General features: G+C 53.1%; 1 protein-coding gene across 1 annotated transcript; it reads right to left on the minus strand.

Moving 5' to 3' along the window:
* Nucleotides 1–10,565: 10,565 nt before the first annotated feature.
* Nucleotides 10,566–15,635, minus strand: Tmem59l (transmembrane protein 59 like). The gene is made up of 8 exons (XM_027932003.2): nucleotides 15,426–15,635; nucleotides 14,478–14,622; nucleotides 14,285–14,388; nucleotides 12,748–12,900; nucleotides 12,072–12,174; nucleotides 11,448–11,565; nucleotides 11,228–11,345; nucleotides 10,566–11,105 (listed from the first exon to the last, which is right to left on the minus strand). Exons 1-8 carry the CDS (start codon nucleotides 15,591–15,593, stop codon nucleotides 10,977–10,979), a joined length of 1,038 nt encoding a protein of 345 aa, XP_027787804.1. The 5' UTR covers nucleotides 15,594–15,635; the 3' UTR covers nucleotides 10,566–10,976.

Here is a 15,635-nt window from a genome sequence, read left to right on the forward strand (position 1 = left end):
CTCAGCAGTTTAGTGAGACCTTGTCTCAAAATTAAAAAAATTAAAAGGGCTGGGGACGTAGTTCAGTAGTAGAGCACCCCTGGGTTCAATCCCAGCACCACCAAAGAGAGAGAGACAGACAGACAGACAGACACAGACTTGGGCCCAGGGAGAGGCCATTAGATCATTGGGACCATGTTGTCCTGGGCAGGGATTGTGGTCCCCCAGTCTCTCTCTGACTTCCTGTGCAGAGATGGAATTGCTTACTTCCACACCCTCCCCTTCCATTGCCATCCACCATGAGGTGATGCAGCCTTTTTAAAGGAGGGGCCCTCACCAGAGCCTGCTCCATGCTCTTTGGACTTTCAGCCTCAGAAACTGTGACTGAGGCTTGGGGTGCAGCTCAGCAATCGAGCACCTGGGCAAAGTCGTGGATTCCATCCCAAGCACCAAAGCAAACCAAACCAAACCCTGAGGGCTGGGTTTGTGGCTCAGTGGTAGAGCACTTGCCTAGCATGTGTGAGGCACTGGGTTCGATTCTCAGCACCGCATATAAATAAGTAAATAAAATAAAGGTCCATCAACAACTAATAAAAATGTTTTTTAAAAAATAAAAAATAAGGGGGCTGGGATTGTGGCTCAGAGGTAGAGTGCTCACCTAGCATGCGTGAGGCACTGGGTTCGATCCTCAGTACCACATAAATATAAAATAAAGACATTGTGTCCACCTATAACTAAAAAATAAATATTAAAAAAATAATAATAATAAAACAAACTTCTTTTCTTTATAAAGCCAACCCGTCTCAGGCATGTCATTTTAAGAACACAAAATGGTCTAATACAGGGAGTGTTTTCAATGCCCAGAATCGTGCATCTAGTGTATTCTCAACCACACCCGGGAGTGGGGGGGGGAGTTCTTACTGTCCCCACGTTTTAGGGGTGCTGGGGATGGAACCCAGGCCCTCATGCGTGGTAACTTCACTCTACCACCTAGTGACAGTCCCAGCCCCTTCTTTCTCTGTTTTACAGAGGAACTGGTCCTGACTCCAAGGCCGGCCTCACACTCAGCCAATGGGAGTGTCCATTGGTGCGACCACTTGGGGGAATGCCATTTGGTGTTTGGCAACACCGCCAGTCCTCTGCCTCCAAGGGTTCCGCAGCCATGGATTCCAACAAGTGCAGATGGAAAATATTCAAAATATAAGTCGCGTCTGCACCCAACATGTACAGACGTTTAGTCTTGTCATTACTCCCTAAACAATAGAGTATAACAGCTATTTACACAGCACTGACATTGTGTTAGGTATCATAAGTCATTTAGAGATGATTTAAAGTCTCGGGAGAGGACTGGGGGAGGAGCTCAGCGAGAGAGCACTTGCCAAGCAGGCACCAGGCCTGGCTCCCCCACCCGCACCTCAACAGATAGAAATGAAATAGCTCCAGGGAAGAACGTGCCCTGGTAGGTCACATGCAACTACCCGGCCATTTTACAGAGGGGACCTGAGTATCCCCAGGGGGCTCCTGGGCCAGTCCTCCAAGTCACCCTTGTAGGGAGGTATCCACCCACTCTGGGGCCCTGTCGTCCTATTCTTGGGCATCGGATGAGGAACCGTGTCTACCACCCATTTGACCACAAACTGGGTGGCAATAAAAAAAACAGAAATGTGTTCTCCCACAGTATTGGAGGCCGGAGTCCAAAATCTAGGTGTCCACCAGGTTGGTCCTTATCCCCATGCGGACCTGAAGGGGTATCCGTCCCACGCCTGTCTCCTGACTTGTGGTGACAGAAGCAATCCTTGGAGTTCCTTAGCTGCGGCCATGACACTCCAATTCCTGTCCCCATGGTCACACGGCTATCTCCTTGTTTCTTACATTTCTATCTCTTCTCAAGACAGGCATTAGTCGAGGGCCCACCCTCCTCCACGTTCAGCTCATCTGGATCTTTACCTTAATTATGCCAGCAAATATCCTGTTTCCAAGTAAGGCCATGTTGTATGGGGTACCATATAGACATAAAATTTGGGGACGGGGTGAGGCACCTCTCGACCCATTACATATATTTATTCAAAGAAAAGATGACATATTTTCACCAGAAGATATGAATACTAACTGCCCCAAACTGGAAACAGCTCAAAGGACCATCAAAAGGTGATGTAATAGTCACATTGTGGAATACTATGCAGCAAGGAAAATGAAGACATCACTGCTCATACCTCCCATGAGTGGATCTCTCCAACAGTGAGTGAAGCAGGTAGACATATGAAGACATGCTGTGTGATCCTCTTGATGTGACGTTCATAAACGTCATATGGTCATAGAGCTTGAGACAGGGGCTACCTGAAACAGATCAACAGAGTGGAGGATTGACAATTGGGATGGTGGCATTATTAGATATACATTGCATGTCGTGAAAACTGATTTATTTTATTTATTTACTTATTATTTATCATTCTTTATTTTTTGCCATGTTGGAGATCATATCCCGGGCCTCACACATGCTAGGCAAGTGTTCTACCCCTGCACATCCCCAGCTCTTTTTATTTTATTTTGGGATAGGGTCTCACTATGTGGCCCTGGCTGGCCTGGGATTTGTGATCCTCCTGCCTCAGCCTCCCCACTAGCTAGGGTTACAGGCATATGCCATTGTGCCCAGCTAAGGTGATTTATTTCAATGGACTGAACATGATAAAGATCAGGGCTGGGGTGACCTCTAGGGGGTGACCAGTGGGGAGCAGGCAGGAGAGAGCACCAGGGAATGGGGTACTGAACAACTGGGATTTGATTATAATCCCACCAGACAAGAACCCTGCCCGCATGCTGCAGAATATTCTAGAGTGCGTATCCTAACAAGGAAAGAAGAATCTGAGACGTGCCCATCAAGCAACGACCAAGGCTCTTCCAGGGGGTGATAACTGCCATGAAGGCAGGTGGCTGAGACCCAGGGAGGAGGGACTGGTTCATCCAGGAGGTCAAGGAGAGGCTCTTTAAGGAGGTGACATCCCCTCTTCAGTAAGAGCAGAAGATGTTTTAGAATGTTCCAGAACATTCCAGAACATGGTGGAGAAGTCCACAATGCTCCCAAGCATTCCAGGTAGACATCATGTGGGCGGCCCTACTCCAACCCCAGAAGGGACAGAGGCCGGAGACCTTGTCGGATTGGCTCAGGGGAAGCGGGACAAGGCAGAGGAAGGCGGCGGAGTGTCGACAGAGATGTATGGAGAGCGGCTTCCTCGGTGTGTGGGACCCAGCTGTGGCCGAGACGCTTGTCGCATCTGGCAGAGGGACCATTTATTAAACCAATCATCACACAAGCAAACAAGCAGCCACTAAATTGTCAACATGATAAAAGCTTGAGTTGGGGCATTGTGACTGGGGGAGGGGGCTGGACTGAGCAGGGAGGTCACACAAGGACATTCAAGCCAAAGCCAGAGGATGGCAGAGGGAATGGGCTTCAGGCACAGGGACTTGTGGGGACAGGAGGAGGGGAAGGACGCCAGGAAGTACCTGGGCGGCCTCAGGTGGGCCTTGGCCTGAACTCCCCAAATCCTCGGAAGAGACAGACACAAGTCCCCGTCCTTCCTCCAAGTGTTGGGAGTGTCACTTAAGTGCCTGCTGGAGGCCAGGGACATTCCCGCTCCCGCCCTCCCCCAGCGGATCACCACCCCCGGCCAGATCTCTGTCCCTGTTGCCAGGGAACAGAATGGTCTGTTGCCTTGGCAACCCTGTGCTACCCGGACACATGGGTGCTCCTTCCAGTTGCCATGACACCAGCCACCCACCCGTCACCACCAGGTCTAGTGTGTGACGTGGGAGGAAAGTGGAGGGAGGGGCAGAGCCCTGGGAGCAGATAGTAAACTGAGGCTCAGAGACTGCTTCAGGCGGGTCCTTGGCCACACATTTAAGGGGCACTCTCTCCCCTGGGACCCCAGCACGGGCCCTGGACGGGAGCCTGGGCAAAGCAGCCCGGGGTCTCCCTGAACCAGTAGGGCCCTTCGCCAGCATCCCAGAGGTCCCTGCGGTCTGCATCTGTGGGTGCTGGGACCACAGCAGACCCAGCCCTGCAGGGCACGTGGGCTGGACCAGGGAGAAACAGGGGAGCCACCAGAGGGAGAGGAGGCCAGGAGGGAGGGACGGGCCCCCAGGCAACCTGAGACGGGCAAAGTGCATCAAGGAGCCCAACTAGGCTCCTAAGGAGGATGTGTTCCAGGCAGAGTCCCTGCAGGGCCCTGAGGGGCCTGGGGTGTGGCCAGGGAAGTGCAAATGGAGGGAGAAGCAGGGGTAGGGTGGGGGGGTGGCTCACAGGGGCTTGAAGGGCATGAGCGACACCCACAGAGGCAGGTGAGGTGAGGGAACCCCTCTCTCTCTCTCACACACAACCTCCAACACACTGCTCCAGGACAGCACAGGCGTACCCAGGACCCCTCCACCCTGGTCCCCGGGCAGCTGGGCAGAGCACATGTACACACCCTCTGGGGTTTTTGTTTGTTTGTTTGTTTGTTTGTTTTTGGTTCCTGAGATTGAACTCAGGGGCACTCAACCACTGAGCCACATCCCCAGCCCTTTTTTATATCTTATTTAGAGACAGGATCTCACTGAGTTGCTTAGGGCCTCGCTAAGTTGCTGAGGCCGGCTTTGAACTCACGATCCTCCTGCTCAGCCTCCTGAGCTGCTGGGATGACAGGTGTGCACCACTGCATTTAGCCACCCACCCTCCTTTTTAGATCCACTGGGACACCCTCTCTTCCTCCCAAATTCTACCCATCCCTCAGAACCCCCCTCCCCGCCACCTCTTCCAGGCAGCCAATGCTCACTTTCTGTTGGGAGGTTCCACCACTGCAGGAGACAGAGCTCATGGTTTGAACCCTGCCTGGAGTTACTCATTCTCCACTCATGAAGCATCTGTCGGGGTCAAGCTCCCACCTGGTCACTGGAGATTGGAGAACTAATCCCCTCCGGCTGCAAATGCAGCTTAGTGGTAGAGCACTTATCCAGCTCGTGCAAGGCTGAGTTTAATCCTCAGTGCCACCAAATACAAAAATAAATAAAAGAATCGATGGGCCGGACACAGAATATAAAATGAATTTTAAATATCTGTAGTCCAGTTGTGGTGGTGTTCACCTGTAGTTCCAGCAACTCAGGAGGCTGAGGCAGGAGGACCACAAGTTTGAAACCAACCTGGGCAACTTAACAAGACCCTGTCTCAAAATATAAAAGAAAAAGGACTGGGAATGTGGCTTAGTGGCAAAACACCCCTAGGTTGAATCCCAGTGTCAGTAAATACATACATATATACAAAATACTCTTGGAAGGAGAGCTCAGTCTCGAGGAACAGGAGAGACAAGAGAGAAAGGGATTAAATGTTTCAGTTTCAAGAAGGCTAACACAAACTGACATTAGCCAAAAATTGAGGAAAAATGTGGGCTTCAGGCACAGCTTGATCTAGGACTTCCACTCATGACCTGAGGTCATTGTTTCTCTTCATTCCTCTGACAGGCATTGTCATTGCAGTGACAAGTGGCCCTCAGTTGCTCCAGGTTTACATATTCCCAATTCAGCAACACTAATCTACAGGACATATCTTTTCTCCCTATGAATCCCACACCTGAGGAGACTTAGGCCATGCTGTTTGACGTCCCCGGAGACACACAGGCCAACAATCAGACCAAACCAGACATCTGTTAGGAAGGAGAAAGAGGGCAACAAGGTGGCGAGGACGTCCCAAGTTCATGACAGCATTAAACCCAAGCAGAAGGGAAGCGATGGCAAAGGCCCAATGGCTGGACCGTGCCATCAGGAACGGGGACAATGAGCCCATTTTTGCCTTCAAGACTAACTGATGGGAGGGATGCAACAGGAGACACAGTCACCCCATCATCAAGGACTGAAAGCCCTTTAGCAGCTAAGAAATTAGGTGGTGTCTGAGCCGGGGGCGGGGGTGCACACCTGTAATCCTAGCAGCTTGGGAGGCTGAAGCAGGAGGATCCCAAGTTCAAAGCCAGCCTCCGCAAAAACGAGGCCCTGTCTCTAAATAAAATATAAGATAGGGCTGGGGGTGTGGCTCCGTGGTTAAGCACCCCTGGGTTCAATCCCTGGTACCAGAAACAAAAGAAATCAGGTGGCGTTTGAGGCAACAGGGAGTCATGCATGGGGGGGGGGGGGGGCGGTCACAGAGGAGGGACATGGGCCTTATCAAATTGCAGCTCAGTGGTTCAGTGCCCCTGGGTTCGGGGACCTGTAGTGTGACCCCTCGGGTGGGGCCTGGCTTGGAGCAGGTGGACCCGGCGGCCCGCTGGAGGCGGGCAGGGGGCCTGGAGAGGAGGCAGGTGCAACTGTTGGGCAGAAAGCGATGACAGCTTGGGCCTGCGCGGTTGCCATGGGAACAACAAGACGCGCGTGGGCTGGAGGGATGCTTTGGAGGCCGGGTGCTGGGACAGTCCTTGGTGATGGAGGGAGAGGGGGGGAGGACTAAAGGGCATCAAGATGCTGCTCAGGCGTCCAGGACCACGAGGGTGGGAGGTGGGAGGCAGGACGGGACATGCAGGGCCCCTCAGAGCTGAGCTGACCACCCCCCCCCAAGCCACCGAAGCCGATGGCCGGGACAGCTGCCCGACATTGTGGAGGGGCTGCTTCTGTTTTTCTGTTATTTTTCGGTGCTGAGCACCCCCCACTGAGCTGCCTCCAGCCCCTGGGGACGAACTTCAGGCCACTGAGCTGTATATTTAAAAACTCCTAAGTCTCGGTTTTTCAGTCTGGTTTGAAGTCAGCTCCTGCCTAGCACATGTGAGGCCCTGGATTCCATCCCCAGCGCTGCACAACGAATAAATAAATCACCAAAATGGCAAATTGTCATGTTATATAATCATCCCAAAATATCAGTCAGGCACTGGTCCCCAGACCCCCCATGGATACCGAAATTCACAGATGCTCCAATCCCTGATAGAAAACAGTACAGTGTTTGCATAGAGACTCTCCACATCTTCCTGCACACTTTATTTTATTTTTGTGTGATACTAGGAATGGAACCCAGGAGGATGCTACCACTGAGCTATACTCCCAGCCCTTTTCTATCTATCTGTCTGTCTGTCTGTCTATCTATCTATCTATCTATCTATCTATCTATTTAGACAGGGTCTCACTAAGTTGCTGAGGCTGGCCTCAGACTTGCAATCCTCCTGCCTCAGTCTCCTGAGTCGCTGCACTTACAGGCCTGCGCCACTGCACCTGGCTTCTCCAGTAGACTTTAGGTCATCTCTAGGTGCCTTAGAATACTAATAGAATGTGAATGCTATGTACATAGATGTTAGACTATATTGTTTAGGGAATAAGGATAAGTGGAAAGTCTATATATGTTCAATACGGGTGCCAATTTAAAAAAAAAAAGCAAAAACAAAAACTTTTTTTTTAGTTTTGATGGACCTTCGTTTATTTATAAGCGGTACCAAGAATTGAACCCAGTACCTCACACACGCAAGGCAAGTGCTCGACTAGTGAGCCACAAATCCAGCCCCCAAATGCAAATTTTTCAAAATATTTATTTATTCATGTATCTTTAGTTTTAGGTGGATTCATTAGTTTTGTTTTTATGTGGTGCCGAGGATCGAACCCAGGGCCTCATGCATGCTAGGCGAGCGCGCTACCACTGAGCCACCACCCCAGCCCCACAAATGCAAATTTGTAAAATCAATTTTTAGTTATAGATGGACACATGCTAGGCATGCACTCTACCACTGAGCTATAACCCCAGCAGAGACAATTTTTTTTACAAAGATTTTTGATCCATAGTTGGTTGAATCCATGGATTTAGAATATATAGAGCTAGAGGAATGACTGTGTATTTTACCACAATTTAAAAAAAAATATGGGGCTGGGGATGTGGCTCAAGCGGTAGCGTGCTCGCCTGGCATGTATGCGGCCCGGGTTTGATCCTCAGCACCACATACAAACAAAGATGTTGTGTCCGCTAAAAAAATTTAAAAAAAAAATAAATATTAAAATTCTCTCTCTCTCTCTCTCTCTTTAAAAAAAAAAAGAGGCACCAGGCACAGTGGTGTACACCTGTCATGTCAGCAACTTAAAAGGCTAAGGCAGGAGGATCCCAAGTTTGAGGTTAGCCTGGGCAACTTAGTAAGATGCTGTCTCAAAATCAATTTTAAAAGGGCTGGGGTTGTGACTCAGGGGTAGAACACTCCTGGATTCAATTATCAAAATTGAAGAAGAAGGAGAAGGAGAAGGAGAAGAAGAAGAAGAAAGCTATAAACTGTTAAGACAGTATTACAACAGCAACATCTATCAGTAACTCATGGTTGGTTGTCCACACACCAATTAAGAACAAATTGAGGGGCTGAGGTTGTGGCTCAGTGGTAGGGCGCTTGCCTAGCACGTGCAGGACCCTGAGTTGGATCCTCAGCACCACATAAAAATAAGTAAACAAAATAAAGGTATTTGTCCATCTACAACTAAAAAAATACATATTAAAAAAAAAAAAAGAACAAATTGAGCCAAGCAGTGGTGCACACCTGGAATCCCAGTGGCTTGGGAGGCTGAGGCAGGAGGATCATGATCGCAAAGCCAGCCTCAGCAAAAGCAAGGTGCTAAGCAACTCAGTGAGACCTTGACCCTGTATATAAATAAATAAAATTCAAAATAAATACAAAAGAGGGCTGGGGATGTGGCTCAGTGGTCGAGTGTCCCTGAGTTCAATCCCGGTACCCCGCTCCCCAAAACAAAGAACAAATTGAAATTGACACAGTGGTGCATGCCCGTGATCCCAGCATCCTGGGAGGCTGAGGCAGGTGGATGGCAAGTTCAAGACCAGCCTCAGCAGCTTAGTGAGGCAACCTAGTGAGATCCTGTCTCAATAAAAAATAGAAAAGGCTGGGGATGTGGCTCAGTGGTAGAGCGCACCTGGGCTTAATACACAGTACCACACACAGAGAAAAATCTCACTTCTACCAATCACATACCCAGGCAGTTGTAGGTGATGGGTTCCTAACATTTCCATCATCAAAGAAAGTTCTACCAAGTGGTACTGGGCCGGCTTCCTTCTCAACTCTGCCCAGGTGTCATTTCCTGGGTGACTTTCCTTGGACTGCTAAAATCTCATATGGGGCCCCAAATGACAACCGGGGCCCATGTTGAATTGATATTCACGTACCAGGCAGGGCCCCACAGCAAGCAACACTCAGAACAGACAGAAAGATGATTCAGAAGAGTTATGATAAAGGCCACAGCCTGGGTAACTACTGGGAATGTGTGGCATGCAGGGTGAGCGGGAACAGGAGCTGTCCCCATGCCCAGGCTGAAGACCCCCAGATACAGAATAGAAAGTGGGCTGCCCAGCCAAGCTGTGATTTTCTTTAATTTATTAATTTAATTTAGTTTTGAGATAGTCTTACTAAGTTGCCCAAGCTGGCCTCCAACTTGTGATCCTCCTGCCTCAGCCTCCTGAGGAGCTGGGATTACAGATCTGCACCACTACTCCCAGCCAGAGCTGTAGTCTGGGATCTGGGGATGCCAGGAGGGACACCACCTGTTCTCTCCTCATCCCCCACCAGCAAGGGAAGACAGAGGACCCAAGTGAATCTACCTTCTAGGACACAGGGCCGGATGAAGGGAAGAGGAGCTGACACCCAGTCCTGGGCTCCTTCTGACTTGCTTTCTGGCTGCCATTGCTCTCCCACCATCCCCCACGGTCCATCAGTCAACCTGGGGCCCTGGAAACCTCCCCCACCACTGCCTGTGAGCCAGGACCAGGTCCTTTATCCCACACCTTGTTAGGGGCTAGGGCCAGCACCAGCCAGGAATCTCAACAGAGACCAACGCCAGTCCACTGAAGCTACAGGGGTCATCTGGAAGGATCTGGGGAAATCTGCAGATTTTTTTTTTTTTGGTTGATTGTATTTTGGTTCTCTCTATTTTAGTTGTAGATGGACACAACATCTTTATTTTATTATTTTATCTTTATGTGGTGCTGAGGATCGAACCCAGGGCCTCACGCATGCTGGGCAAGTGCTCTACCACTGAGCCCCAGCCCAGCCCAGCCCTGTATCTTTGGGTTTTAAGCAGGATGTGCCCATACCAAGGTGAAGACACCCCTACCCTTCATGAGTCCTCCCGGATGCAACGTGCAGAGGGAAAAGGCCACATTGGGTGTCCTCAGGGAAGGGCATAGACAGTGCCCTGAGACTCTCCCCAGTGGACAGGAACTCTGTCCCTCCAAGAAAGGGGCATGGAAGCCAGATAGTCACATCACCAGGCAGCCTCTTCAAGATGTCTCACAGGGACCCTGGGGCCTAGGAAGGGGCGCTTGTCTACCCAGACCAGGCAGGTGACTGGAGCCACTTTCTCAGGGCCATGCCTTCACTGGGAGCGCAATCTGCACCAGGCAGCAGGAGAAGGCAGCTGGTTTGTGGCCCTCTTGCCCGTGAAAACTTCCAGGGACTTTTCTTGTGTCAGAAAGGACACAGCGGGCAGGGGACACGGCCACGCTCAGGCCACTTCTCCCAGAGCACACAGACAGACAGAAGCAGGCTCAGTCCAAGGTCCTTTATATACATGGTTTATTCCTCTCCAGCCCCAGTCACCCCTCTCCACGTCCTCCCTCCCTCTCTTGGGGGGCTGGGTCTCCAAGAATAGGGAGGGGAAGAAGGGAGAAGCCCTGATAGGAAGTGGCTCCCCTTAGCCCTCAGCCCCCCAGAGAGGGGAGAGAGAAAGAAGAAAGGTGACACAAAACGGGTTCAAATACTCAGAAAGCCACACGATGAAGGACAAGAAGAGCACACCTCAAAGAAGCAGGATGGAGGAACAGGGCCAGGCCACCCCACCCCGCCAGGCATCGTGCCCCAGGACCTGGTGGAGAGAGGGATGGGACTGGGGGAGAGAAGGATCGGAGGTGGGGAAGCCCAAGGACGGTCCCACGCTGACCTTGGACTCCCAGGCGCAGGGCAAGCGAGGCCAGAAGGACCTCTGAACGTGGCAATGCTCGGGCCAACCGAGGCCTACAGCTTGGTCAGGTCCAGCTTCAGCTTGTAGGGCGGGGGGCTGTCCTCACAGGTGTGTGATGGCGGAGGGTAGAGGGGCCAGTCTGGCTCCACCATGAAGCCCTTGTGCTGCTCCAGGGTCAGGGGCTAAGGCAAGAAGGGCTCCTGAGTGCCCCAGCTAGCCAGGGCCTCGCCGCCAGGAGAGGATGGCCCAATCTAGAACCAGGGAACAGTCCCTCTGCCACCCTCCTGCCCCCGGCCCCGCCCACCTGGAACTTGAGGTGCTGGCCTGGTGCGGTCACCAGGGTGGAGCAACTCAGCCACAGCATCACCAGCGCAGACAGGAAGAGGCAGCAGGCCAGGATCCAGCGAGGCAGCCCCGAGCGCCTGTCCCACCCCACAGGCACCGCTCAGAGGTGGCTGCAGGGCTCAGGGAGAACCTCTCCTCCGCTCCCACCTCCAGCCCACCCCCAGGGTCCTGCCACCCACCGGGACATGCAACTGAGGAAATCGTTGTCCTGCGGCTCTTCAGACTCCACCTTGACCTTGCTGCTGGTCTTGACGCGTATCTTGGCCTTTCTCACCTTGTCCAGGGGGCCCACCGGGTCTGAGAGAGAGGTCATTTCTCAGGGACCCCCAGGCCTCCACCAAGAGATCATGAGTGAAGAAGGGAGGCCAGGGCCTGGGGCAGTAGGACATGGAGTTCTGGAATGGAGATCAGAACCCTGGAGATGGGCCATAGAACCGGAAGGATGGACCAAGGAGGCCTGGAGATGAATCAAGGAATCCTTGGAAGTGGACCAAGGAACCCTGGAGATGGACCCTGGGAGAAGAACCATGGGACCCTGGGGGGTAGACCATGGAACCCTGGGAGATGGACCAAGGAAGGCTGATGATGGACCCTGGGAAATGGACCACGGAACCCTGAGGGATGGATGAAGGAACCCTGGAGATACAAGGAACCATGGAGATGGACCCTGAGACCCTGGGAGAGGGACTGTGAAACCCAGGAACTGAGGATGGGAATCCCGATCCTATAAGGCTCTCTTGCCAATTGGAATCCTGTGACAGTGGGGGACAAAGCACTGGTGCAGTTGAGCCTTACCCACTTACCCACGTGCACCTCCAAAGCCTCAGGGTGAGATCCCCTCCAGGTCACCTCCACTCGCTGCAGACGGCCCCCCTGGAACCCAAGGCTCTCGACTACAGGCTGGGTCTGGGTCGAGAATAAGACAGCACAGAGAGGTTGCTTCAAGGGCACCGTGAGCCCTGCAGGCACCTCGCTGGGTCCCACTTGGCTACAATGTCTCCTGCCAGGCTGATACCTAGTTCCATTAGGGGGGAGGTAGGGAGGATCCCACCCCACGGGCAGGGGGTTGATGCTACTCCCTGCTTTCTTGGACCCCTCCACCTGCCTAAGCACCATCCTTCAGTTCATGAAATAGCAAGGTGACTCAGGACAAGCCAACATAATAACAAACTGGCTGGTATGGTCAAATGACCCCACCAGGACCAATCATCATAAATCCCAGCTCAGTAAAAACCCTAGAGGGGTTGTAGTCTAGAGCCTCCAGCACCCTCCCTGTGGTCAGGAGGGAAAGGCATGCCTGGAAATGAAGCCACTACAGAGGAAAGCTGAGTCAAGGGTGGAGTAAAACACTGAGCTCCTGGATCCAACTGTGCCTGAAGCTTTTCTCACCTTCGACTTTGCATGAGCCAAGAGTCAGTACATCCCACCTTTCACCCTGACCACCCACCTAGCACTCGTGGCCGCTTCTAGAGCTCTCACCTGGAACACCACCACCTTCCCATTGTCAGTCTGCAGGTAGTATGTCCAAGTGGAGGAGACGAAACCCTGGGCCGAGTTGACGAGGTCATTGCAGAGGGTGGAAAATAAGTCCAGGAGGGATAAGGCCCCACTAGGAGTTTCCAGGACCTTTCTCTGGTGAAGGGAGACCCAAACATGGAAATGTCAACAAAGAAGGGCATTAGCCCTTGGGAAGAGGGCTAGAGGAATTCTCTGTATTCAGATGTGGCTGAGTGGTTTGGGGCAACAAAGACTCCATCTAATAAATGTAGACTTTGCTCAGCATTTGGCTTGCAGTGTGCCCCAGGGGGACTGGATCGCCCTCTCTGACCCTTAAAATGGGGATGATTCTCTTCCCTCATGGGATGGCCACAAGAGTTCCATTAGGATGTCTGCCAAGCACCTGGCATAGCACAAGCTCCTAAGGAAGAGTAGCCACTATTACTAAAAATCTCTTCCCTGTTATTATCATCATTAGTATTATTACTACTACTGTTTTGGTGCTGGGGATGGACCCCAGGGGCCTCTCCCTGCTAGGCAAGTGCTCTGCCACTGAGCCACGCCCCCATTCCATAATTATTCAAATGTGGATAGTGTCAAGGAGTCCTGAATGGGTAGGGGACATCGCAGTTTTCTTTTCTGAACAGTAGAAATCTGGAGGGGGAGAGCAATGTGGGTGAAGGGGGAGACTTTCTGGGGAGTTCTAGTCTGCGAGTCTCTGGCTGTGTCACATGTTTTCTCGAGCCTCAGTTTCCCCGGATGGGGTGATGCATCGCCTTATTGAAAGACTAGGACAGGTTTTTTTTGGGGAGGGAAGGGGTACTGGATTGAACTCAGGGGCACTCAACATCCCCAGTCCTATTTTGTATTTTATTTAGAGACAGGGTCTCACTGAGTTGCTTAGGTGCCTCACTTTTGCTGAGGCTGGCTTTGAACTCATGATCCTTCTGCCTCAGCCTCCCGAGCCGCACCTAGGAGAGTTTTTACCGCCTCCAGTTGTGCGTGTGCTTGGGAGCGCAGGCCTCCCTGAACCTCAGCTCTAAGCCCCTCTAGATGACAATGGCTACCTTTTTGTCACAGGAAAACTGCTTCGACCAGCACCAGGTAACTCTGGTAGCCTGGTGGCAGCCACAAGCCGTGGTGGCATCAATCTTGACTTTTGCACAGTCCTAACTGTGTGACCTGGGCAGTTGCTCCTTGGGCCATCAAATGAGGGTGACAGTCTGCTGCTTCTGAGTGGCTTGAGGAATTTGGGACAGGCTACAGTAGGCCTGGAGCTATATAAATATTTGATGAACGGTGACTATTGTCTGCCACTTACAGCCACTTACTCCTAGGAAGGTGGGGGGGGGGCGGGAGCAGAGGAGGAGGGGCGATAAGTTCCGTGTCACAGAGTTTACAACTGAGGTTGGAGACATGACAGGGCTCAGTTGAGGTCACCTAGTAGGCCTAGAATGGAACCCGGATGTAGGTTCAGATGACCGGGTGCGCCCAGGAGCGGGACTGGGAGGGAGCCCACCTTCTGCTCCAGCTGAAGATCCTGCTCCGGCTCAGGGGACTGGCTCCAGCAGCCCTCGCGGCAGGCCCGCTGCTCCGTCTCCTTCACGTAGGCTTCCACACAGGCTGCAGGGGTGGGAGGCGTGACCCGAGCGGCCATTCCCAGGCCACCTCTACCCACCCTGGCCCAGCTGGCCAGCCCCGCCGACCCTCACCTGCTTCGCATTCAGTCTGGGTGGCGTTGGGCTTGGAGCTCTTGGCCACGAATCGGCAGATGGAGAAGAGACGGCAGCCACGCTCACAAGCGCTGATCAGCACCGCCTTGTCATACGGGGACTCTGAGGGGCTCGGAAGCCCCGCCTGGGGGAAGGGTGACACCGGTTCAGGCCAGCGGGGGGGGGGGGTAGGGGGGGTAGGAGATGCAGGCATGGGGGTTGGGGGAGAAGAAGGTTTGGCCCCTCCCCCAATCTAGGGAGTTTGAGGTGAGGTTCGAGAAGGCTAAGGATTTGGGGGAACAGTCTCTTAGCTCTGAGGAAAGGAAGCGGGAGACGGGGGGGGGGGCTAGAGAAGCACAATGGAAGATCTGGGGGAGCTGAGTGGGCCCCTCTCGGGATCCCAGGGAGGAGGAGGATTGAGGAGTCTCAGGAAGGGCACTCAGAGACGGAAATTTGCCACCCTTTGTATCAGGTTTGGGGGTCGATGATGAGTGGGGGCTGGTAAGTCAGAGGGGGAGGTAGGGGTAAGGATGTAGGAGTCAGGTGGGGAGGACCATCAGGCCTGACGAAAGCAAGGACTGGCCCGTCAACAGCCCTTGCGCAGCATAGTGCGATGGGATCCCGGGAGGTGGCCTCAGTCCCAGCCTCCCTACCACTCCCTACCCCCGCTAGGAAGGACCCCCCCACACACACATACACAGGCATACACGGCCCTCATCCGAGGGATCTGCATCGCCAAAGCCCCTACTAGAGGGACTCCGGTAGCCCCCTCCTCGCGTAGAAATACCCCTATCCCCGTCGGAGGGACCCTCAGCCTCTCCCCCACCGTTGGGACCCCTCCATTCTCGACTCCTCCCCTCTCGCTCTGGTCCCAGAGAACCGCTTCCCCAGCCCCTCCCCCATCGGAGAGATTCAGGGTCCCCCCAGTTGGCGCCGCAAGCGATTCACCTGCAAGGGCCGTGGGCCGGGGTCGCGCTCGCGACACCGCTGCTGGCAGTTCTGTGTGTCCCCGAGCTGTGGGGCGAAGGGGTCGCGAGCGGGCGGCGCGGAGGCGGCGGGCGGCGATGCCAGCAGGAGTAGCACCAGCAGCGCCGGCATCAGCGCCACCGCAGCCATGGCAAGGGGATGCGCTGGGGGCGCGGGAGACTCGGGCTCCGG

Source organism: Marmota flaviventris, chromosome 1 (genome assembly GCF_047511675.1).
Source record: "Marmota flaviventris isolate mMarFla1 chromosome 1, mMarFla1.hap1, whole genome shotgun sequence".
Taxonomy (NCBI): Eukaryota; Metazoa; Chordata; class Mammalia; order Rodentia; family Sciuridae; genus Marmota; species Marmota flaviventris.